At 38.1% G+C, this 27,016-nt stretch overlaps 1 protein-coding gene across 1 annotated transcript in view; it reads left to right on the top strand.

Moving 5' to 3' along the window:
- The window catches only part of LOC145981419 (ATP-dependent DNA/RNA helicase DHX36-like), an 80,806-nt gene extending 54,667 nt beyond the window's left edge, over positions 1 to 26,139 (top strand). The window contains exons 10-14 of the mRNA XM_083114655.1: positions 2,746 to 2,932; positions 4,379 to 4,580; positions 17,484 to 17,672; positions 21,279 to 21,463; positions 25,956 to 26,139. Of these exons, the coding sequence (XP_082970781.1) occupies positions 2,746 to 2,932; positions 4,379 to 4,580; positions 17,484 to 17,672; positions 21,279 to 21,463; positions 25,956 to 26,139 (947 nt within the window). The remainder of the gene's footprint in view (positions 1 to 2,745; positions 2,933 to 4,378; positions 4,581 to 17,483; positions 17,673 to 21,278; positions 21,464 to 25,955) is intronic.
- Positions 26,140 to 27,016: the final 877 nt, after the last annotated feature.

The following is a 27,016-nucleotide window of genomic DNA, read 5'->3' as shown; positions in this document are numbered from 1 at the left end:
AATTGGGAGCACATACGTAATGCAATAGAATCAGCAGCTAAAGAAACTATAGGATACCATAAACCAAGAAAAAGTAAGCCATGGTTTGATAATGAATGTCATAATCTAATAGAAATAAGAAATCAGGCTAGACTTAGGTGGTTAAATAACTCGGATGATACAAATCTAAGCAATTATAATACAATAAAGCGAGAAGTTAACCGCACGTTTAGAAGTAAAAAAAGAGATTACTTGAAAAGCAAAATTAACGAAATTGAAACAAACAGCAAAAATAAAAATATCAGAGATTTATATAAAGGTGTAAATGAATTTAGAAAGGGGTGGCAACCTAAAGTAAACTTGATAAAAGATAAAGACGGTGATTTTCTAGCTGACCCAAGCGATATTCTAAATAGATGGAAGAACTACTTTAATGACCTTTTAAATGTCCATGTAGGAGATAAATCAGAAGTAAATGAAGTCCACACAGCAGAACCTTTAGTTCCAGAACCTAACTTGACTGAAGTTAAAGATGCTATTAAAAGGCTTAAGAATAACAAAGCACCTGGCATTGATTTAATACCAGCTGAGTTAATTAAATATGGTGGAAATTCATTAATATGTCAAATTCATAAATTAATTTGTTTAATATGGAATAAAGAAGAAATCCCTCAACAGTGGAAAGAATCCATAATTGTTCCTGTGTTTAAAAAAGGTGATAAAATGAACTGCAATAATTACCGTGGAATTTCTCTACTCTCAACAACATACAAAATATTGTCTAACATTCTTTTAACAAGACTAACCCCATATGCTAATGAAATTATAGGTGATTATCAATGTGGATTTAAACGTAACAGATCAACTACAGATCAAATTTTTCACATCAGACAGACACTTGAAAAAAAGTGGGAATATAATCAAAATGTCCATCAGCTATTCATTGATTTCAAAAAAGCATATGATTCGGTCAAAAGAGATAAATTATATAATATATTAGTAGAGTTTGGAATACCTAAGAAGCTTGTTAGTATGATAAAAATATGCACCAGTGAAACAGAAAGTAAAATTCGTGTGGGTAATAATATGTCTGACAAATTTATAATTCATGATGGGTTAAAACAAGGAGATGCATTATCTCCATTGCTCTTTAATTTTGCCTTAGAATATGCTGTAAGGAAGGTAAAAGAAACTAAAGAAGGACTAAAATTAAATGGTGTGACTCAGTTGTTAGCATATGCAGATGATGTAGACTTACTGGGGGATGATATAAATACGATTAAGAATAATGCTAAAATATTTTTCAAAACTGCTAAAGAGATAGGTTTGGAAGTTAACAAAGAGAAAACTAAATATATGCTTACAGGCCGAAACCAAGTGTTAGGTAATAATCAAAATCTAATTATTGATAACAACTCGTTTGAACCAGTTTCCAAATTCAAATACTTAGGAGTAATATTAACAAATGAAAATTATATTAAAGAGGAAATAAAAAGTAGGCTTAATTCAGGAAATGCATGTTACTTCTCTCTTCATAAACTTTTGTCTTCTCGTTTAATATCTAAGAAACTAAAAGTTAAAATATACAAAACAGTAATTTTGCCTGTAGTATTATACGGGTGTGAAACTTGGTCCCTTACATTAAAAGAGGAACATAAATTGAGAGTATTTGAAAATAAGATTCTTAGGAAAATCTTTGGACCTAAAAGGGATGAGGAGACAGGTGAGTGGAGAAGGTTACATAATTTAGAACTACATAATTTGTATTCATGTCCAGATATTATTAGAATAATTAAATCAAGAAGACTTAGGTGGGCAGGCCATGTGGCACGAATGGGAGAGGAAAGAGGAGTTTACAGGATTCTTGTTGGGAAACCAGATGGTAAGAGACCTGTAGGAAGGCCAAGACGAAGATGGAGGGACAACGTTGAGATGGACCTAAAGGAAATCGGTAGGGATGGAAAAGAGTATATAGATCTTGCTCAAGATAGGGACAGATGGAAGGCCTGTGTTGCTGCAGCCATAAACCTTCGGGTTTAAGAAGGCTAGAGAGTTAGTTAGTTAGTTAGTTAGTTATTATTTAGCTATAATCAATTTGTACCACTTAGCTAAAATCAGACTTGTGAAAAAACAATAAAATGAGTTCACATCTACGAAAAAACAATAAAATGAGCTCGCATCTAGAAAAGTGCAGCCTCCTGCTTCAAAGTCACAGACAACACTGACAGCATCCGTGGCGACTATTTCGATCGGCTCCCGCGTGGCAGAAGCACTATACAGCGAAGAAAACTCTTATGGCCACTTTGCCCGCACTGGCCACTTTACCCTTCCTTCCCCTAAAGCTGTGTGTATGTTAACAACAATGGCAACAAGTATCATTTATCTGCTTGGTGGCGTGCCCAAGATTTGTGAAAGGGGTTAGAGTACATTTTTTTTTATGAATGAAGGTCAAAAAGAAAGGGTTATGAGCCTACCATCCCCCTCCCCCTTGCTCCCCATCTTCCTTGGGCATGTCACCATATCCACTTCAATAACAATGATAATCTAACACCAAGGGTAAAGGCCCTTTTTCAAAGAAAGGGGGAAGAATTCTTATAAGTATTTTTTTCTTACAAGGTTAAGTAATTCCGAATATTTCCGCAAAAGCAATGAAAGCTATATCAGCATTCCAAAATCCCGCAGCGAAAGACCTAAGTTTGGTAACTTCGCCATTGACAAGTTTCAACCCCAGAGTAATGTTTTTCCTTTTTTCTTTCTTTCTTCCAGGAGTTCGTAAGATTATCCTGGCTACCAACATTGCAGAAACTAGCATAACAATTGACGATGTAGTATTTGTTATTGACTGTGCGAGAGTCAAAGTAAGGTATTTTAGAACTAGGTGGAAAATTTATTTTCTGGAAGATGAGTTTGTTACACAAGCAAGTGCAAGACAAAGGAAAGGACGAGCAGGAAGGTGATGTATATTTTTAACAGCAGCTGCATTTTTAGAGATAACTAAGAATATTTATAGGTATTAGGTATAGATTGATAAGAAATTTTAGCCGATATGTATTCAGGGTTGCTACGCCTCTGGAAACAGGGAAATGTCATGGAATTTTGCAGATCATTCGTAATTTATGTGCATTTTGGAGTCTGTAAGAGAAAAAGTTGCAAAATAAACAAATGGTTCATTTCAATGTCTGGATTCTGTTTTTGTGATTCCACTCCCCAAAAAGATTCAGTTCAGAAACTTGTTCCTTTTGTTCTTATGATTCTCAGTCTAGTGCAAAATTATGGTTCTTTTAAATTTCGGTTCTACATAGACCCGTAGGTGTCGTCCTCCGTGGCCGTGTGGTCTAAGGTGTTGTGCTTTGAGCTCCGAATGCCGGACGGCATGGGTTCGAGTCTACCTGGGTTCTCGGCCTGTGTATAGGACTGGTGGCAACCCACCATCGTGAGGGAATTGGGGAGCTACGAGTGAGTAACGTAACCCGGTCACAGATTATCTCCTATAACGGATGGTGTTTCACGTGCTGACTACACGTCGCCCCATTACTGGTTGAAGATCTCGCACACCTCTTGGTAGGAATGTGGGAGGCAGACTGGTAGTTGGGAGATAGAGGCCAAGGCCCTTCGAGGGCTGTCGCACCATGGGTTATTATAGACTCGTAGGTAATATATTTACTTTTTCTGGAAAAGTTATGGAAATGGCAGGGAAATTTACTGTTTTTCTGGAAAAATGGTAGGTTTTGAAACAAAGAAGAAAATTTAAAATTTGTGGACAAACTGTGTTTCAATTTGATATACATACTGAGTATTACCGGTAGTTACAGTAAAATTGTATATTAAATAGTCTATGAAAAGTCATGTTTTCAAATATTTTCATTTAAAAATATATTACAGTAAGTGACTATTGGAATATCCCACTTCCTTTTGCAATTTGTGGATTGTGCTTGTTAGATATTAGGATTAATACAGAAATGTATATATAAGTTTTACTATAATTGTGTATTATTTATGCTATATTTGTATCATTTTTTTATAAAACCATAATCATAAGGCAATAAGCGCAAAGTATTAGGTAAAATCTCACCCCCTGATACCCCTTTGCAAACAGTCATTTCTATTCAGTTTCCCTTCTCACTTTTACTAATAACTTGGATTGTAAGTGTGGTGTTAGCTAAAATATATTGACCTTGTGACATGCATTCTTAAGTACATGAATTGCCCTGATGGGTTTAGGCTGGAAAATTTTGTTTTTAGTGGCTCGGAAAAGTCAGGAAATTTTGTTTTTATGAAATTGGATACATCCTGATGTAATTCAGAAAAATATAGAAATTATAGAAAGTCAGTATGTCCATTCCCGCATGTGCCATTATATCTTAATAACGTGGGAACATCCTGCCCTTGTGTTTTGCAGGGTAAAACCAGGAGTGTGCTACCACTTGTACATAAAGGAACGTGAGAAACATCTTCAGCCATTTATAGTTCCTGAAATGACTCGTAGCAGACTGGAAGAGGTGATACTGCAGATAAAGTACCTGCGAAGTGGCAAAATCAGAACATTTCTGAGAAAAGTTATGAGTCCGCCTAGTGCTGATGCAGTCAGGATTTCTATTGAGGTGCATACTTTGTATTTTTCTTACAGTGCTTTCAAGTATTGTTGTTAATTGGTTCTATTGGGGTTCCGCAACAGGACTGGAAACTTTTTCCTCACACAATTTAAATTCAATCCAAGTTTCATTGAAAAAAGTTCCTGGACTGTATTTAAATTGATCTGGAAAAAATGTTCCTGGACCGTATTTAAATTGATTCAGAAAAGAAGGTTCCTGGACCATATTTAAATTCATCTGGAAAAAAGGTTTCTGGACCATATTTAAATTCATTTGGGAAAAAGGTTGCTGGACCATATTTAAATTCATCTGGACCATATTTAAATTGATCTGGGGAAAAGGTTCCTGGACCATATTTAAATTGATCTGGGAAAAAGGTTCCTGGACCATATTTAAATTCATCTAGGAAAAAGGTTCCTGGACCATATTTAAATTGATCTGGGAAAAAGGTTCCTGGACCATATTTAAATTCATCTAGGAAAAAGGTTCCTGGACCATATTTAAATTGATCTGGGAAAAAGGTTCCTGGACCATATTTAAATTGATCTGGGAAAAAGGTTCCTGGACCATATTTAAATTGATCTGGGAAAAAGGTTCCTGGACCATATTTAAATTGATCTGGGAAAAAGGTTCCTGGACCATATTTAAATTGATCTGGGAAAAAGGTTCCTGGACCATATTTAAATTCATCTGGGAAAAAGGTTCCTGGACCATATTTAAATTCATCTGGGAAAAAGGTTCCTGGACCATATTTAAATTCATCTGGGAAAAAGGTTCCTGGACCATATTTAAATTCATCTTGGAAAAAGGTTCCTGGACCATATTTAAATTCATCTGGGAAAAAGGTTCCTGGACCATATTTAAATTCATCTTGGAAAAAGGTTCCTGGACCATATTTAAATTCATCTGGGAAAAAGGTTCCTGGACCATATTTAAATTGATCTGGGGAAAAGGTTGCTGGACCAAATTGAAATACCTTAGAGGTAAATAGATTCTTTACAGTCCATTTACGCTTGCTGATTTTCTCTCCTGGACCGGAAATGAATTTATTTAAAATTCCTGGACCTTGAACAACTCTGCTTTCAAGCTACATTTGGCTAATCAAGACAATAAGGGTGAATGATGATTAGGGTCATTCCATGTCAAATCAACCAATGGTCTGAACCTTGACATCTCAGAAATTGATAGATTTTGGTACGGTAGTACCAGTAAAGTTGACAAAAACTTCCAAATTTCAGATTTTTTGAGTTATTGACTTTCAAGAAAGCAAAAACATCAAAATTAGACGACATTTTGAAATATTTAAACAGCTGTAGATCAAAAACTATTTGACTTCGAGAGCTCAAATTGGTGTCATTCTCTTCTGCTTTTAATGAGCTTTAATTTGAAATGCAGCCTGTGTTACTAGAATTTTGTAATTTTTCATAAAATCGATAAAAAGTTTTTTTGATAATCTCAAAAACACCCCCTTTAATTCTTCTTAAAAAATTATGTTTTGAAGACATCAATTGACTATTTGTGTGCAAAATTTCATAATGGGACGGCAATGGGTTCCTATGGAAATTAATTGTTTTGTATTCTAATGTATGTGAAGTTTGCTAAATTTGTTGACTACCATGTTAAAACCATAATTATAAGGTGACGGGTTCATGTTCAAGTCTTCATATCAATCTAAGCTGCTCGTCAAGTCAACCTTGCAGCAGGTTTTATGTATCAATCCGCGCGAGAACTGAGCTCAGAATCTTCCGTGCCAGTCTTTCCTCAACCGCCGAACTGCTTACTAGAGGTCTGCACGGGCTCGGGCCATAAATAACCAGAACTTCTCGGGCTCGGGTCGGGCCCGGGCCTCGTCGCTATTTTGTTAGCGAATATTGTCATCGAAAAATAATTTTTAATTATTGAAATTATGGTTTACTTCGAGAATGAGAATACATTTTTTTATAACAGCGTTAACGAAGTACAACAGTGCCCATTTTTTTTTTGAATGCTGAATTGGAAAGTAATTTTAATTATGTTTTCGGGCTCGGGCCGGGCTCATATTTACTTATTATCGGACTCGGGTCGGGTTCGGGTTTCTTTTCCTCAGGCCGGGCCGGACTCGGGCCTTACAATTTAGGCCCGTGCAGACCTCTACTGCTTACATCGCAGACACTGAGAAAATCCACAGTATTGCCAACCGCACAACACATCAAAACCCGCATGCATGTCAAGTGGAATGTATTTTTGCTTCTCTTTGTCTCCTGAAACATAAAATTTTAAAAGTACTTTCTGCGCATAGATTATTTAATAAATGTGTCATTACTTAATATAAATGCGAAATATCTTCGAAACATGAGAGCGTGTGTGTATATTTCGAGTACGCAAAAATAAAAATGAACAAAGATAAAAGTAAACAACGATAGGCCCTCTTGAATTTAATGACAATTTTTTTTTTTTGGTTTAGAAAGAAATACATTTATGAAAAACGTGGTTGCTTCGTCCGCAATACATCCGTTCCTGTAAGACACACGCAATTCAAGTTATACCACCAAAAAAGCATGATTTGTTATTGGTGATATATACAATCAGGTGCATTGTCTGTCGCTATTACTCTGGTTTCAATTTATGAATCACTTCACTAAACCAGGATTCAAATCTTGGTCTGTCCATTTCTTGTGGATAATCACCCTTCCCTTTCTTTGCGCGGAACAGTAAATATGCACCTTCAACAAAGCTTTCATTGCCGCCAGTGGGTGAAACAATAAGCCTCCCCCTTCCCCTCATCGTTGGTTTCTTCAGCCCTGGCGTGGTTTTGCATGCTGGTATCCTTCCATGTTTTATTCCCCCTTCCCCCACCCACCGAGTTGAAGGACGTCTCGTCCAAATAATAAACATGTTTCTTCTCACTGCGATATCTTTTAATACCGCGGAGATTCTTTTGTCGTCAAAAAACAAACAATCGTTTCCTCTTGCTAAACTCAAACAGCAAATCATTCAACACCCGTGATACAATTCGTGCACACATTGACGGCAAATCACCTCACGCCCTGTTTTACTTTGATCTTGTTGCCGCAAGGAGGATTATGCATTCAAAACAACTTGCTTGTCTTTGAAGAAAATTTCCCTTCGGACGAAGTCCAAAATAACATTCGGGTAAAACCGCGCGCTGAACAGTAGATTCAGCCATTCTCGCCGCTCTACAATAAACATAGGGTTAAAATAGTGGGATGTGCAACACTGGTATCGCCGATTTCACGCGTTCTGCAACGCATTCAGTCTCGCTCGACTCGCTCTAAAGTTTCAGTGCCTCTTCAACGCACTACACATTGCAGTTGGCGAATCTACGGTTCTAAGTTCGTCTGCACAGTGATTGCAACCAATTAAGTCCTTACCTGCTAATGGATGTACTATTTTGTCTGTATATTACAAATTAAATAACTGTTTTCTTGCAAGTATGCAGTTGTGTCGGAATAGAACCCGTCTCAGTGGAACTATGTTCTTGCGCGCACGTTTGGAACTACATATGCGAAAACCTGCTGCAAGGTTGACTTGACGAGCAGCTTACTTTATAATTTTTGGACTAGAAATAATATGAATATTTATAATATTTATCACTTCTAATAATAATGTAATGGTACATGTTGCATAAAAATATCATGGCATATAACAACCTTAATACAGTGTGTAAATGTATGATATTATTAAGATTTAAGGAACTTTCAGACCGAAGGGACAAGCGACACATTACTTGTCCCTTGCATGTTGCTTGGACTGAGTCATTTCTCAATAAAGCGCATCATGTTGCCTCAGTCTGTTGCTGTTGATCATCCATGCTTGGCTAATGCTTGCTGAAGGGGCCCCATGTTGCTTGTTGTTTGTCACTTCAGCGTGAACACTCGCTGTCGCTTGTCAATTGCCACTTGTTGTTTCAGTCTGAAATTCCCCTTATAGGTATTTGAAGAATAAAAAGCATTTAAATCATGCCTCTTAAAACCCTTAGTCCGCCGTTGCATATTTGCAACAAAAAAAGTATGCCCATTGTAGCCGCTGTTGCAGATATGCAACAAACAGCTTTAGATACAATTATCGAGGGTTTGCCACACTTATATTTGTTTATTGAGGTTGAAACACTGACAGTTCGTTCGGGAATATGTTTTGCAATCGTGTTTACGAAAATTCCAAAAGTAGCTGGGGCAAACTCCACATTTTTATGTTTTTTTTCATTGAAATTCGGGGGATGCAGCCCCCATCCAAATTTTACATAGTTACATGCACTGATGTTCTACTTGCAAAACAAAAGTTATCCGAAGTAGATAGGTCCCATAGTGTCCGAGTTATAACAATTTTATGAATAATATGCAAATTGGCTAAAATTCGCTGTTTTGAGTAAAGAAACAGAGTTTAACGTTTTGCCTTATTATTCAAATTGTATTGCACCCACAAACATGAATCAAGTTTCATTCTGTTGCGGAAGGTCCATTCTTTGAAAAAAAGCAAAAGTTCCAGTTTTCTCCCCAAAGTAGCTGGAGAAGAGGGGGCAAACTCCACATTTTTATGTCTTTTTCATTGAAATTCGGGGGATGCAGCCCCCGCCCGTAACCCCACCGCAGTTGGGGCATCCAAATTTTACATGGTTGCATGCACTGATGTTCTACCTGTAAAACAAAAGTTATCCGAAGTAGATTGGTCCCATAGTGCCAGAGTTATTACAATTTTTCTCCATTACGTATACGAATTCAAATTTCGCGCTCAAAGCCTCGGCTACACTGGGCTTACTTTCGTCAGACCGTGCAGCGTACTAAGGGTTAATACAATATAATGATAGATGAGAGGCAAGATATGTGAGGTATTCCAGTCAGTTTTACAGAGTCATAACAGTAAATGAACAAGTCTCAAGAGGAATAACTAGATATATTTCTTGAGTGTTTACAGTCATAAGTGGTAGCAACTGATTGTGGGTAATCTTTAGTGCATCGTCCAATCTTCCCCTTCCGCACACACACAAATGGGTAGACTGCATTGTTTCAATAAAATTTGTGACCTGAATATTGCAATTTGTTGCAACTTTTCAATATTTGTAGTGGCTGGTGGGTTGAAGGTGAGGGAGCATCGGAGGTGAAAATAGAAATTTCAGTTTTCCTTTGGTGGCAGATTGTCGAAAAGGCTGCTGAGTAGCACCTTTCAGTCTGCCAGCTTATCGTAGCGGGGGTTAACAAGCACGTGAAAAAAGAATGTCGAGCTGGTCCCTGTGGCGGAGTGGTTAGCACATCATGCTACGATGCCAGGGGTCCCAGGTTCGAATCCTGGCCTGGGCATGGATGTTTGTGAGTGTCCATTCATCAATTTCATCATATCATCACTCATCCCCATCTTTGCAAATTAGCCAAAAATGTCACAAAAAACGAAGTAAAATAAAAACAAATCATAACCAAAAGAATGTCACTTATGTAATGTGCCTTTGACAAGGCAATGAATACTGCAATTAGAAATGTGAGAGCAATTGATCTATCACTGCTAGATTCAGTATACCTTAGTGAACATCACCACTTGTTTACTGCAATCTTCAGTCAGTTGTCTTTTGTGAAATGCTCAGTGAAGTAGCTGTGTTTTATACTCTCAAAGTGATGCTTTTAAAGTAAATTAATTGAAATGAATTGTTATTAAATTACTGTGCGGTTGATAAAAATGGCTGTTTAGTTTATTATAAATATTATGTAGATATGTATATATTTTTTTATATTAAGACCATGTATTTGTATCCTATTTTAAAATGTAAACACAAATATACATTTTTTAATTTGCTTACCTGATATTAAAAGTGATAAATATTATAAATTTTCATATTATTTGTAGTTCAAAAATTATAAAATAGATTAAGATGAAGATTTGAACATCAACCAGTCAGCTTATAATTATGGTTTTAACATGGAAGTCAACAACATATTTCACACATATTACAACACAAAAAATTTAATTTTCATAGGAACCCATTACCGTTCCATTATGAAATTTTGTACACAAAAAGTCAATTGATGTGTTCAAAACATAATTTTTCAAGAAAAATTAAATTGGGTGTTTTTGAGATTTAAAAAAACAACAACTTTTTTTCGAGTTTGTGAAAAATTACAAAATTCAAGTAACACAGTCATGTTGCATTTCAAATTACACCATCTATAAAAGCAGAAGAGAATAAAACCAATTTGAACCCCCTAGGTCAAATAGTTTTTGATCTACAGCTGTTTAAAGATTTTAAAATGATGTAAAAGTTTGGGATTTTTGCATTTTTGAAAATCAATAACTCAAGAACTAAGAGCCCAAAAAATCTGAAACTTGTAGTTTTCGTCCTCTTGATAGGTACTATGAATAAAGAAAAAAAAATCTTAAAAATCTGAATACTAAAAGTTCAAAAAAAAAATATTGTTTGATTTGTCATGGAATGACCTATTATATGAAATTAAAAATAAGAGACCCTGAAACCTGTGGTGGCTAAACCGTAAGTTACTCAATGTGAGGTACAGACAGTGCAGAAATTTTAAATTACACAATGTAAGCTTCAGTCATGCATTCTCTCTGTGCTGAAAAAAAGGTGAGATTTTAGCACATTTGTTGGAAGGGGTTAAAAATTGTTATGGTTTTTCATATGTTTAAAGCATTTTAGGTGCTTATGATTTTATAAGAAATATATATTATATTTTATGAGGATTATCCACAAAGTAAGTTTGAGGGGGCTATTAAGAAGAAACAAGAATATATTTATTGACATGTAGTGTTCCATAATTTTCACATACTGCACCATATTTTTATCTTTCATGGTGTTTGGTAGTGAATCAACATTTGCTGAATCTTGTCCAAGAATGAAGCCATACAGTAGTATTTTTTGACATAGTTGCTACCATTGTTGAGGCACTTCATCATTTTGAGCCATCAGTTTTTGTATCTCTTCGTGATGCAAACTTCACTTTCATCATGGAACCACTTGTCGGGATGGAAGAATTTCAGATGCAGGAACTCATGAAAATCACTTAGTGCTACGGTGATTGAATTGTTGTCAGCCAAATGTCGTGATGAGATCTTACAGCTGCAGTGTGGATGGGCATTGTCATGATCACAACACCCATGCTGAAAGCCATGCCATGTCACTTGTTCTGGATTACATGATGCAATTTTTTACGTGTATCACACACGACACCCTGATTGAGGGTGTATTCTTAAGGCAAGAAGTCCACAAGCAGAATGCACTTTCTGTCCCAAAACAATGTGCACGCTGCAGGGCTTTTTGCTCGAGTGTCTTAACACTTCGCACGGACGACACTAGATAGTATATTATGGAATAGACAGCTGCTTTGCTCGAACAAAAAATGCTTAAATGGGTAAAATGATCGTTATACACTTGAAGCCCAGTAGTGTACGTTAAACCATAATTTGTCTGTGGATCATGAAGTGAAAGATGCAATCAAATTGAAACTTAAGTGAACATAGTCATTATCTCCATGTTAAAATGTAGTTTTGTCTATCTTACCAATACATAGCGATGTATGAAAATGAAATACTTGATTTTTACAGATGTACTAGGTAAATCAAAAAAGTAAAGGCAATTTTCACATAACATCTTTATTTCCACACAAGAAGAAGAACTACACATGTCACTTTTCCACATATGCCCCTTGAACGGCAATGCACTTTTGGTATTGTGTAATCAGCTTCTGTATCCCGTCCGCAAGGAAGGTTTTTGTTTGCTCACGAAGCCACGTCTGCACCGCCTGCTGGGCCTCGTCATCTGACCTGAACCGACGACCACGAACAAACTTTTTGGTACACTAATTCACTATTCCAAATGATGATCCGAAACTTATGTCGAAGAGTTCCGCCACTTGTGCTATTGTGATTTTTCGATCGTCCCTGATAATGGTATCCACCCGTTGGGCGTCCACTTCAACTTTCGTCTGTTACACTTGTGCAGCCCGCTTTAAAGCGGTACACCCACTCATACACCTTTCGTTGAGTCATGGTGCTTGCTCCATACTGCGCTAACAGCCGACGGTGGATGTCTGCTGGTTTGACTCCCTCCGACCACAGAAAGTGCACTACGGCATGCTGTTTCTCGATGGTGCATTTGTGGAGTGGTGCGTCCATACGTGTGACCTTTTTGCTCTGCGACACTCGACTGAATGGGGCAGTGATGGATACTCCTACTTCCACGTCACTCCAAGTATACACGTGGTGACGTCAGACACACCCAGTCTTCGTTTATTCCTGCGAGAACTCAAAATTGCCTTTAGTTTTTGATTTACCCTAATATTTCTTCAATTATTGTCTCATTGAAATGATATTTGATTCTATACACTCGAGTGTATCATGCTCAAGCATGGGAGACTGTATGATGAGTGAAACTGGTCCCAATCTTGTGAGTTGAAATGGTCTATTTGAATTTCATCTTTGTTGGGAAGATGAAGTATGCATTTTATTCAAACACTCTTATACACCTCGTGCTATCTTCCTGGAACACTTGTGTAATCATTGCCAGGGTGTTTGTTGAACTTTTTGTCCCCCCCCCTCTCTCCCTCTCTCTCAGGAAGGAGGGAGAAGAAGAAGATCCATGCGGGGGGGGGGGGGGGGGTTGAGAGAGAGAGATTAAAGAAAAGAGAGAGAGGGGGGAGAGAAAAAATCCCAAGATTTGCAAAAAATTTGTTGCACACTCACTGTTCCTTTCTCTGATCCATCTCAAGATTGACACACCACAATCATGACTAGAGAAAGAGAGTTAAAAAGAAGTAATGTAAACAGTTGTCATGTTCATCCACCTGCATGAAATTTTGTCCACCGACTTCAAAGATATGCTAGTACTACCATCTACCGTTGCATTATGCTACTATAACTGCACCAGTCCCAAAAATTGTGGATGATACCTCATAAAACTAAGTTTAGCTACTTTTTAGTATAAGATGTTAAGATGAAATTATTTTGCAAATATACAGGGTGAGCATGTAATTTTGCAAATATACAGGGTGAGCATAATAGAAGTAGACAGTTTCAAAGTTTTACAGAAACAAGAGTTTTAATAACATGCTGAAATACTTACAAGGTTGGAAGAGTATGTCCTGAAGTTTACATGGCTAAGTTACAAATGTTTTATATGTGATCCTGTTGTAACCCTGCCGCCATCAAATAAGCACTGCCCCTACTGCCTTGTAGGGAGGGGAGGGATCCCCAAAGGCTAAGGGAAGGAACCCTAACAGAAAACCGGCCAACGGCTCTAGAGATGGAAAAGACTGTAGAGTCCCAACATCCTAAGAGGCGGAAGAGCTACAACCCCACTGCCTTGTGGTAAGGGTTTTGACCCGAAGGCTATGGGAGCAAACCCAGAAAGAAAACCAAGCAAGGGCAGAGGCTTAAAGGGAGCACTCCTCCCACTGCCCTAGCTTCATCGTAGGGCTAATAACCCACATGAAGTGAAATAATACATATTCAGAGAAACACAGGAATAGAAGCCGAACAGAGTAAACAACGACGACAATGCAAGGTAAAACGGACTATGAGATTTGGAACCTGGAACATCACCTCCCTCTCAGGAAAGGAAGTGGAGATTGTAAAGGAAATGGAGAAATATAAATTAGAAATATTAGGAATTAGTGAAGTCAAAAAGAAAGGATCAGGAGAGGTTGACATGGAAAAAGGATATGTTCTCAGGTATTCAGGAGTAGAAAGAAGGAGTAGAGCAAAAGAAGGTGTGGGAATTATTGTTAGCGAAAGACTGAACACTAGAGTAACTGACTGGAAAGCAGTTAATTCTAGGATAATAGGACTGAATTTGGAATTGGAATTAAACCGTAGGATTACCATTATACAAGTATACGCTCCTACAGAGGATAAAGATGAACTAGAAAAAGAACTATATTACAACTCCCTCCAACAAATATTAGATGAGGCTAGAAATGTAACGGAAAACGTTATTATAATGGGAGATTGGAATGCTAGAGTGGGAAATGAAATTAGACGAGGACATGGAAGTTTGGGAAGGTATGGTGCTGAAAAGACCCGAAACAGCAATGGAGATAAAATGTTGGAGTTCTGTATTGATAACGAGCTCCGCATCGGAAACTCCTTCTTCCCGCATAAAAGAATACATCAAATTACCTTTGAAGCAATTAGCAGAGGAGCACAAAGCACAATAGATTACTGCGTGTATACAAAAAACACCCATTATGATGTAATTGATGTAAGAGTTTTTTGCAGTGCCGAGCTCAGTACTCAACATAGACTACTAGTAATGACGACCCGATTCAAACCACTACCTGCACCAATTAAGATAAACCTTACTAAACTTAAAATATCAACATTAGAAACCCAAAATAAAAGAAAGGAGTTTCAGAGGAAACTGAAAGAAAAACTTAGAGAAAAAGAACAAAACCATGGACAAGAATGGAATCTGGAAAATAAATGGAAAGTAATGAAAGAAAGCCTCAATGAAGTTGCAACAGAAATATGTGGAATAGTAAAGATAACAAATAAAAAGAAGCAGACAAGATGGTGGAGCGATAATGTGAAAGAAAAAGTTTCAATTAAAAAGAAAGCATGGCTAAAATACTTAAAGACCAAAAGAATGGAGGACAAAGAAGCTTATATACAGGCAAGAGATACAGCAAAACGGATAGTGAGAACAGCGAAGAAGGAAACCTGGGAACAATTTGGAAAGGAAATAGAAGAAAATCATAAAAATAATCCAAGAAAATTTTGGCATGTGCTGAAAAATCTGAAAGGAAAACGAGGAAAGAAAATAAGGAATATCAAAAATAAGAATAACGAGGTGAAAACCAATATGAAGGAAATTTTAGATACGTGGAATGAATATTATGCGGAAACCTTTAGAGAAGAAGAGGAATTGTATGAGGAAAGACCCATGAGGGAAGAAAATGAGAACGTGGAAGCTGAGGAAGAAATCCAACTAAAAGAAGTACAAGAGGCAATTAAATCCTTAAAAACTGGTAAAGCACCCGGTTGGGATAATATACATCCAGAATTTATAAAATATGGAGGAAAGGAAATAGTAAAATGGATATGGGATTTATACAGACTAATATGGGCAACAGAGAGAATACCAAAAGATTGGGAACAGAATGTAATAATTCCTATACATAAAAAAGGAAGTACCCTCGATTGCTCAAACTATAGAGCAATATGCTTAGCGCCAGTGGCCCAGAAACTATATTCACACATTATAGAAAAAAGATTAAGGCAACAAGTGGAAGATAAATTGGAAGAAGAACAAGCAGGTTTCAGGCCCCATCGTCAAACTCAAGATCTAATCTTCTCCCTGAGGAACGCAATAGAGAAGATATTAAGCAGAGGAGGGGAAATATTTACAGCTTTTATTGACTTAAAGTCTGCCTTCGACAGAGTACCAAGAGCACAAATATGGAAGGCCCTTCATCAGTTCCAAGTAACGTCAAAACTGACTAGAATAATTCAAAGTCTATATAAGAACGTTAAAGGAACGGTTAGAATAAATGGACAATCCTCCAAGGAATTTAATATGGGAAAAGGAGTAAAACAAGGTGATGGGCTTAGTCCTCTTCTTTTCATATTATTCATGGATCAAATTATAAAGCAATGCAAAAGAAGAACAAGAAAATGCAAAATTGGAAATTATAAGATGAAACCGGTATGGGTACAAACATTAGTATACGCTGATGATATTGTTCTCCTAGCAAAAGATAGCAACAGCCTACAAAATGCTGTCCTAGAGTGGGGCCGAGCATTCAAAGAACGAAAGATGGAAATCAATGTTAGCAAAACGAAAGTCATGCACTTCACTAAACAAGAACCAGCAAGGATGCACATTCATTGGAATAATAAGACCTTAGAACAAGTAGAACAGTTTGAATATTTAGGAACCATACTAACTGCGGACGGTAAAATGGATTCTGAAATTAATCACAGAATTCAGAAAGCAAATAATCTGTACTATAATATTAGTAACACCATTATAGGTAAAAAGGAGATTAGTAAAGAAACAAAAATGAAAATATATAAAACAGTCTATCTCCCCACGCTATTATATGGATCAGAAAGCTGGATAATGCAAACTAAATTGGAGAGCAGACTTACTGCTACTGAAATGAAATTCTTAAGAAAAACTGTAGGAAAGACAAGGAGAGATATGATACGAAACACAACAATAAGAAGAGAATGCCTGAATCAGGAACCACTAATTGAAATCATCGAGAAGAGGGAATTAGGCTGGCTGGGACATCTTATTAGGATGGAGGAAGAGCGTAAACCGAAACAAATATTTGAGGCCCGACCAGAAGGAAAGAGAGGAAGGGGACGACCCAGGTTGAACTGGAACCAGTACATTTATGGACTGGCACAGAAGAGAGGGAAGACACCGGACGAAGTGAAAAGACTGGCACAGGATAGAACTTCTTTCAAGAAGTGGCTGAAAGGACCCGACGCCTAAGTGGGCATAAGGGAAAAGAAGAAGAAGAAGTTGTAACATGACACATATCAATGTGATAGTCCAATTCTCCCAAAACACGACTTTTCCCCATGCGCAGTCAATCAGTTTCCTCTAATTTCTAGCTCCAATCGTAGATGGACTGACTTGCGGGTGGTTGTTTGCCATACTGTGTTCTAAAATGACTCCGTACGACAGTAACAGAATTTGTTTTTGCAAATTCAAGCACACAGAAAGCTGTATCTACCTGGCTAGTGGCCATATTGCTGAAGGGCGCTCACATGATGTTGACATCACTAAAACGAACTAAAAGTGGAGGGTCGTAAACTTGAAGGCTTTCTCTATACAGCACTAAATGCTTCCTGAAAAAAAACAAAAACAATATTTGAGTTTATATAGAGTTTAATCTATCTATTTCATTTAGGCTCACCGTGTATATTTGTGTTTTTATTGAAAATTTACTAATCTTGTTCCCGTAGTTGCTCGAAATGCTGAGTGCCTTGGATGAGAAGGAGAACTTGACTCCTTTGGGTCAGTTCTTGGCACAGCTACCCCTGGATCCGTTCACTGCAAAAATGGTTCTCCTCGCTGCCATATTTGGGTGTGTTGATCCTGTATTCTCTGCAGCAGCCTCACTGAATTTTAAGGAGCCTTTCGTCTTGCCGAGGGTAAGCAGTTTTGTATGACTCATTCATTGGTTAGAAGACACCCAAATGTCGACCTCACTTCCACATAGTACACCTTGGATGGCATTTTGCAGACTATCTAGGCTCTGCCGTCTGGGCACATGGTCAGCAGGGTGATAAATCCTGGAGAGGGGTTTGGGGGACATGGGAAATTTCCTCCAACAAACAATCTTGGCCTCAAAAAAATCTAGTGGGGAAGGGGAGAGTTTTATTTTTAACAACAAAAGACAAGCTTTGGTTTTGACTTCAAAAATACTTTACTAAAGATAATATTGAAAACACATACTATCACTTTCTTTCATTAATAGATCTACACCAATAGCAATATATGATTGATTTGCTTTATTTTACTTTGCTTTTTGTGCTACTTTTGGCTAATTTGCGAAGATGGGGATGAGTGATGACATGATGAAATTGATGAATAGACACTCACAAACATCCATACCCATGCCGGGATTCGGACGTGAGACCCCTGGCATCGTAGTGCGATGTGCTAACCACTCCGCCACAAGGGCTGATGAATAGCAATATATGCACAATATAAATAAAACAATATGCAAGGCAAATATAGGTGGGAACTCGTAATTGCTTTATGTTAATAGAAGGTATAACCTCAACAAAAACTATTTCAACTACTTGGTGATTTATATAATTTTATATTTAATAACATAAATATTATGTCATATGTGCATGTGTGTAGATTAAGATCTCCCCACCCCCACCCTATTCAATGATTTTGCACCCTGATCTCCAGTATAAACCTCTATATATGGTGTCCATATATGTTTATGATTTTCCCTTCATTTATTTCATCATATCACCATTCATCCTCATCTTCACAATTAGCTAAAACTGGCGGAAACGTGAAGTAAAATAAAACAAATCAATCAATCAATCAAAAGCGGAATAGGGTGGTAAGTATTTCATGGTCTCCACTCGCCCAGGAAACCTGGAAAAGTCAGGGAAATCAACCTATGAGTAAACATGTTTTGACAAAATGATTGGGAACGCAGTCAGTTTGTCTTTTTACATATCTCTCAACCACAATAGCATTACATTGGTTTGATGTTTAAAGTTTGCGTGTGTACTGTATTCATTGATGAACTCTAGAAAGGCAATGAATTTCTAGATCTCTTATTATTAGAGAAGGCTGATCGAGCTATATCTGACCAATTTGGCAACGCTGCTGCTACGTGTGTAGTTGCGCCAGAACCTTGAAACCAGAATTGAAACTAATGTTGTGTCTGAACTTGCAGTTCACTGACTGTTCCTGTTCGTGCTAGTGAAATGCCAACGAAAATTAATCGTTTATCATGGCTCTTTTCCATGCACATTTTCCGTACAACCGAATAGTGAAACAGTGTCGAGAAAATGGTTTAACCAATCGAGTGACCACAGCTAAAGATATCATGGCCAGGCAAACTCAAACGGTGCTCATGCAGAAACATTCACCAACAAAAGGGGCCTGTTCGAGGTTGCCAGCGAAAGTGATGCCTGAGGTGCTTCGTGGAATTCGGTGAATTGCAGTCCAGGAGAATCCACCACCCCAACTTGAAATGGCCCAGAGGTTCAATGTGGCACAGTCCACTCAGCAACACCATTCATCGCCATCTTGGCCTTGCGGTGTGTATGTAAGGGCTGGGCGGGTCCCAGGTTCAAATCCTAGCCTTGGCATGGATGTTTGTGAATGTCCATTCATCATATCATCACTCATCCCCATCTTCGCAAAATAGCCAAAAGTGGCACAAGAAGCGAAGTAAAATAAAAAAAAAATCAATCTATCAAAGGAAGACCAACTGCCGCAAACTGTACAAAAGACACTTGGACGGGGTCAAAGTGGAAGACAGTTGTCACGAGACCTACAATTATCTCACGCGTAATGGTAATATTAGGGCAATTACATACCATGACACATCTGGCAAGGGACGTACCGATTATTACCACCAGTACTGAGAAAGTTTCCTGCGGGGAATCATGATTGTCACCAGATACGGTTACGAGAATTAATTTGGAGAGAGGTATGTAAGGTGGAGAAAAACATAATGGTGAATGCTGCTTCTTCCAGTAATCCATTATGGCCCAAATATATCGGACAGACATCCCTCGTTTGTACGGAGCCAAAAAGAACAAGGTGCGGATCCACATAGAAAAAGTATACAGTCACATCGCTAGATCAACCCTCCGATTTTATCAGGACACGGGGCAGGAAATAGGAATCCGTGTTATTCCCTTTCATGACATTCCTGTCAAAAGCCCAATGGATTTCTGCGCATTTGGACTGTTAAAACGACATCTATAATATTGCCGCCCCTGCACCTTCACAGGCCTATGGAAAGCCTGTAAGGAGGAATGGGATGGAATTCCTATCCATGTGCTCCAACATATGAGGGATGTTCGGAAAGTAAGTTTCGTCATTTTTTTTTCCACAGGGAAGCTTCATTACAGGGAGAGGAATACAATGTCATAACAAAATACAATCTTTTGGCTATTTTTCCACATAGTCGCCACCGACATTGATACATTTGTCGTACCGTGAAATCAATTTCAAGAAACCCTCCTGGTACAAATCGGTGCCCATCGATTTAAGGAAGTTCTTCACAGCATGTTGCATCTCTTCGTTGCTTCTGAAGTGACATCCTGATAGTGCTGACTTCAACGCAGGAGCAAGGTGGAAGTCTGATGGGGCAAGATCGGGGCTGTAGACCGGGTGATTCAATCTCTTCCATCCCAGACGACGAATGTGTTCTGCAGTGACCCTTGCTGTGTGGGGTCTTGCATTGTTGTCCAAGAACAAAACCTCTCGACTCAAGAGCCCTAGTCTCTTGTGTCGAATGACGGACTTCAGTTTCCTTAGTGTGTGGCAATAGCGTACCGCACTTCCATTTGTGACCACATTTCCAGCACACATCTTTCTGCTTTACTGGTTTGCACTCGAATGAGCTCGGGCACGTCGGTCTGCTGCTTATCTCTATTCTTCGGCACTCTGCACATGCGCCATCGCTCCTCTGCTCTCGCTCCTCCCGTCGTGAATACAGGAAAGATTGTCTTTTGTTACGGCAATGTGTTTTCTCACTTTGTAATACAGCTTCTCTGTGGAAAAAAAAATGACGAAACTTACTTTTGGAATGTCCCTCGTAGTTTGTTGCAGTGGAAATTGTGATGTCGGGTGATAGTCCATTATGCTTGTGGTCCCATAGAACACAACCGGTGGTGGCGGCAACATCTTTTCATACGGTAAGTACACTTTACATATCAGTCGGATATAACCCGATCAGCCTCTGTATATTGCCATTGTGTAGCACTGAAGCTAAAAAGAATTAGAAATGCCATTATTGGTCAATAGAGTCACAGAGGTCGAATCGGTAGAACATCTGAATGCCACATGGGATACTCAGATTCACGTCCTGTGCTGGGTGATCTTAGGCGTGGCTATTTGTGATAATGTCTCTACATAAAACTCACTTGAAAATGTAAAGGTGGCCAGAGCATGTTGACGATCATGTTACCTAAAGCTTGGAGATTGTGTACCTTCTTATTATTGATTAATAATGACTGTTATTAGTTAAAAGTAATTATTTCATGTTTCAGAGCAAGGAAGAGGAAGGGAAGGCACTTGAGATCCGCAAGAGTTTAATTCCCGAAGCCAAAAGTGACCACCTAACCATGGCTGTAGCTGTGTTGGGTTGGGAGGAAGCTAATAAGCAAGGTGAAGAAATTGCCAAGAAATTCTGCAAGAAGTATTATTTATCCCACGAGACCTCACAAATGCTGTGGTAAGTCATTATTTTAGTAATGGTAGTAGTAGTAACAATGAATAAGACAACAACCAACACCACAACAATCACTCTGGGTCACTGGCATGATAGACATTATACTTGTAGAACCTGTAACAAAATTATTGGAAACAAATGAACTACGAGGGTTATCCAGAAAAAAAGGAACGTTTTGGTGTAAAAACGACAAATGATGTGTGCGAAATATTTATGATACAGAAACTACATTACTCTACTTTTCCACACATCACCATTGATTTGCTTTATTTTACTTCGCCTTTTGTGCCACTTTCTGGCAAATTTGCGAAGATGGGGATGAGTGATAATATGATGACATTGATGAATGGACACTCGCAAACATCCATGCCCAGGCCAGGATTCAAACCCGGTACCCCTGGCATTGTAGCATGATGTGCTAACCACTCTGCCACGGGGGCCGGCTCCACATATTCGCCATACCCATTCAAGCATTTACCATAGTGTGATACTAGTTTGTTGATCCCATCATTGCACATGGTTGTGTTTGTGTTGCACTAAAATGATGTGTTGTTGTTGTTTTGTTGATTTTTATTATTATTTTTCCCCCCTCGTATTTATTAGGAAGGAACACTGGAGAAATTTTTGTCAATACCGATGAAGTACCCATATCAAATTTACTTATGAGTGATATCTCACTGATGTGATGTAGAAGCTGAATGGTACATGCTAGTGATGGACCGATATGAAATTTTGGCCAATACTGATACAGTACCAATATAAAATTCACGATAACCAATATTCTACTAATCCAGGATAAAATTGCAATTTTGACCTTCTTAATGAAAATGTGAACCAAACTATTGCAATGCAAAAGAAGCTGGGTATTTTGACATTTACTTTTTAAAAAACTGAAGAATGGAGATTATATATTTACATCCATAAAAATTATAACAAAATAGCACAATATTGCACTAAATTGTAAGATATTTATAGATATATCGAATCAGTAGAATTATCGGTAATTTTTCCAATAAACCGATACACTGATAGGCCGATGTAGGTCAATACCGATATAGTACCGATTAATCTGTCCCATCCATAGTACATTCACTTCCTTATGTAATATATGTAGTCAGGTGACTACAGTAGGTTTTGATTTAGAAAAATGTACTTCATTTGTATGCTAAACCTGGGTATTGAGTAATATCTTTCTACAGTACCAGGTGTTTCAGAAATACTTGAGGGGTTACAAAAATTTATTGCAAGTAAACTATTGAACGTATGTTAATGAAACTAGTCCAGAATGAACAAGGAATGCAAACAGTTTGTGTGTGTCTGTTTTGTCAAGCCGAGAGTTCACATTCCTGCCACTATGTGACACCCACATCACTTGCAGTGTTTTTTTTTTGTTCAGTGTTTTGGACCCCAAGATCACCGGACCTTACACCATGACTTTTTTTTTTGTGAGGTTTTATCAAGGAGAGGATATTCGTCCCACCGATATCACAGACCTAAGGAAGCATATCATTGCAGCTGTATACTCTGTCCATGGAATCTGTGGAGTGAAGCCATACATGGTGGCAGAAAAGGGGAGGAAATCGAGTGGGCAGATCGAAGATCTGAACTATTAACAAAACATGCATAATAAAAAGTAAATCGGCTTTATTTTACTTCACTTTTCTTCCACTTTTGGCTAACGCGAAGATAAAAGTGAAACGAAAATGCAGATAAAAGTGTACAATCTAATTGATATATATATTAATTAGGGATAAATCTATATGAAATTTTGGCCAATTCCACTAAAGTCAGTGGCGGTTCGTGGTTTGGAATGTTGGGAATTGCAGCGAATACAGAGGTTGTTTCCGATCTATGGTGACGATTTCAAACCACCTACCTTAAGAGAAACCATGTCACCACTACCGAGAGAGCTCTATTTGGTGCCCGACAGTGAAGTTTCCACTGTAGGAGACTGGCACGAAGTGCAGTCAAGTCCAGCCTCAAGTACTCCTCCTGACAGGCTTTCCATAGCCCTTCAATGGTGCGGGGTCTCCTTTGAGACAAGGCTCATTTCAGTAGGCCGAAGGTGCAAAAGTCCATCGGTGAGGCATCAGGTGACTTCACTGGAATGTCTGTGAAAGGGGAATGGCATGAATTCCAGTTTCTTCTGCCATTTGTTAGAGGAAGAGGCAGGTTGAGCAAGATGTGTGACTTGACCCCTTGTCTTGATGCACCCATACGCCCTTGTGTTGCTTTTCCAAACCCAAATTGCGGTGAATGATGGTGTGCACTGTATCCAGTTTGCGATACTTCTCTGTGTGGCTGGATTCTTCCTGGTGACCAGCGCCCTGAAGTCCCGAATTGTAGCTGCTGTGCGGCTAGTGGCAGGCTGGGGGTAGGCCTGTTTCTGCCCCACAGAAATCATCTCACACCTCGCCTTACCTGCCCCTTTCAACACCTGTGATATGCCATTTTTGGACACAGTGAATCCACACTCCTTGCACAGTTTTATAATGGCACTATAACTGTAGTTTATGTCGGAAAGTGCAGTTATGTAACCCTCCCAATATGCACTGATTTTCTGCGGCATTCTTTCCGATATGCAATGACCACACTTGTCACGCACAGTCAACGGTCCAACGTGCCCACACGACTGGAAGCTTCGTTCTCTTCCCGCTTGGTGGTGCTGCACAAGGTGTGCAATTTTGTCACCATAGATTGGAAACAACCTCTGTATATAGCATAATATTTATATATAATTTTAACTTTATATATTTATAATGTAATTATATGTTATGCTAGGTGCATTCACACCAAAAAGAATTGCAAGAGTGTTTTTATGAAAAGGATTGGTTTATATTCGGGCTGAGCCGATGTCGATGTATCGGTATCGGATAGTATTGGTTGTATTTTGTTCACCGATACTTTTCAGGCATTTTGGTCTTTCGCAGGATCCGCAAAATGCCACGTGACATTTTCGAGGAGTATAATTAATAATGTTCATGCAAAATTGAAGTTCCATATATTCGGCAACAATATTATGCAGAATTGTGTTTTTTGTGTTACGTAAGAAGTACTTTAATGTTCTGATTCAATCCAATTTTCAAGCATTGGTATCGGTACCGGTTGGAACACGACTTAACAGCAGTACACAACATATCGCAACTATAACAATAGACTATTAGTCCAGCACCAACGCCACAAGATCAGGGAAAATAACTAGTACTCGATTTATATACGATAAGTTATATTTTAAACTGAATTTTGATTGGTGATTGGTGGTAAGGTTAGTAAATTAGGTTAAAATTCTCCCCAAAGGAAAATTTTTATCCTTGCCTAACGTGGACATTTTGACACGGGACAGTAAGACCTTGCCTACTGTTCGCACGCTGTTGCTCTCTAACAGCGTAAAAAAATAATTAGCAACCCAGCGCAGCGTTTCCTGCCGGTCCATCGTGAAGTCTTCTTCCTTGTCTGTGCCTGGTGGGTGATCTTGGTTAGTTGCACAGTCTCTGCAATGATGAGTCGGCTTAGGCACAAGGATAAGAACAACGGTGTAGAACCTCGCTCCAACACTCCTCGCTGTAGAGAACAGGCCGTTGCTTCGGCACTGCAACTTCGACCTGTACGTCTACTCATACATATACTGTGAAATCTTGCAGGTTGGTTTCTTCTTTTTAACGGATCATAATTGCGTTTTTGAAGCAATCAAGGGTAAACATATTTGTTTACGTTCAATATAGTTTATAGGAAAACAATGAAAAAATACAACAAAAAGCATGAAATTTCATGGTAAAAGATCCGGTCATTGTGCAACACTGTAACAATATCAGTAACCGCCCCTGGATAAAGTACCAATATAAAATTTACCGATCCGATATAAAATTAGAAATGGTCCTTGAAGAACCTGAAAGGTTCATTAACCTTGTTAATAAATGTGTTTCAAGGTGACTGCAGTGAAAAAGAAATTGCATATTTAGATATTTACTATTTTAAAAAGTAGGGCATGGAGATTATCCATAAAAATTACAACAAAATAGCAGAATTTTACACTAAATTATCAGATATTTCTCGATATATCGGATCGGTAAAATAATCGCTAATTTTACCAATACACCAATATGCCTATATCGGCTGATACCGATAGAGTACTGATTAATCGGTCCCATCCCTAATATTAATAGAAAACAAAAACATATATACAATGAAACTATTTCAATTATTTTGTAATTTATTGACATTTTTGACCAGTTGGTAAATTAATTACTTTGCCACTTATAAATATGTGATATGTATGAAAGTTTCAAGTGAATTATTTTATATTTATATATATATTTAACAATATACATATTAAACATTTTGTGATTTACATTTGCATGTAATAATAAATATGTATAACATATAATAACAATTTATATATCTGTGTGTGAATTAAGATCCCCCCCCCCAATCTCCAATGATTTCGCACCCTGTAATTGCCACAGTTTTTATACTTAATACCTTTATTCTTTATCAGTTTCATGAAGTGGGACTTCTGTGAATACTTGTACCGCCTTCGCATTCTTAAGAGCATAAATCCTAAGGACCCAACTCATAATATGAACTCCTACAATGTGCCTCTTGTTAAGGCAATCATATGTGCTGGGTTGTATCCAAACGTTGCCTTAGATAGTGGAAATTATGATCTTAAGAAGGAGTAAGTCATGTTAAAATATTAATTTCAATTTTTTATGTGTAATTGTGTATTAGTTCTATGCCTGAAACTAATTTTTTAATCTTATGCATACTTCTTTATCAAACAGTTCTCATAAATATATCAGTATCTATTGTTAAGATACGAGGTGTCGCTAGAAAAAAACCGGATTGATGTTGCTGTCGACAAACGGCAAGCGCGTCAAGGATAAGCGGTGCATGGGTGTATAACATGATATCTTGCCTACCAGCTGTGTGATTGCCCAGGGTGCACGGTGCTCAGTTCTTCTGTAGTTTGTGGATGAAGTGAACCGTACATCGGTGCTCCGTCGGAAAGGAAATTAAGTGTGAAAGTGGAACAGTGTATCAATCTCAAGTTTCTTATCAAACTCTGAAAATCCGCCACAGAAAGTTATGGTTTGTTGAAGAAAGTGTACGGAGATGTGTGTTGATCACGCACTCAAGTATTTGAGTGGTTTCAAAGGTTTAGAGAGGGACAAGAAGTGATTGTGAATGACAAGCATCCTGGACGGTCTTGCACGTCAAAAATGGAATCAAACATTGCAAATGTCGGTGAATTGATTCGAATTGTGTACCCGAAGGTCAAACTGTCAACCAACAATATTTCATTACGATGTTGACGACCCTTCGTGGTCAAGTAAGAAGACGACGACCTTATTTGTGGAAAAGCAAATCATGGATTCTTCATCAGGACAATGTTTCTGCCCACACGGCATTGTCAGTCAAGGCTTTATTGGCCAAGTATGGGATCCCAGTGTTAGAACATCCACCCTATTCACCTGATCTCACTCCATGCAACTTTTTTTATTCCCAAAGGTCAAATCAGCACTGAAAGGAACCAGATTTAAGACCGTAGAATGTAAA

This window comes from Lepisma saccharinum, chromosome 29 (assembly GCF_977018435.1).
Source record: "Lepisma saccharinum chromosome 29, izLepSacc3.1, whole genome shotgun sequence".
NCBI lineage: Eukaryota > Metazoa > Arthropoda > Insecta > Zygentoma > Lepismatidae > Lepisma > Lepisma saccharinum.
The sequence above is the reverse complement of the archived record's forward strand: the minus strand, read 5'-3'. Positions and strand labels throughout refer to the sequence as shown.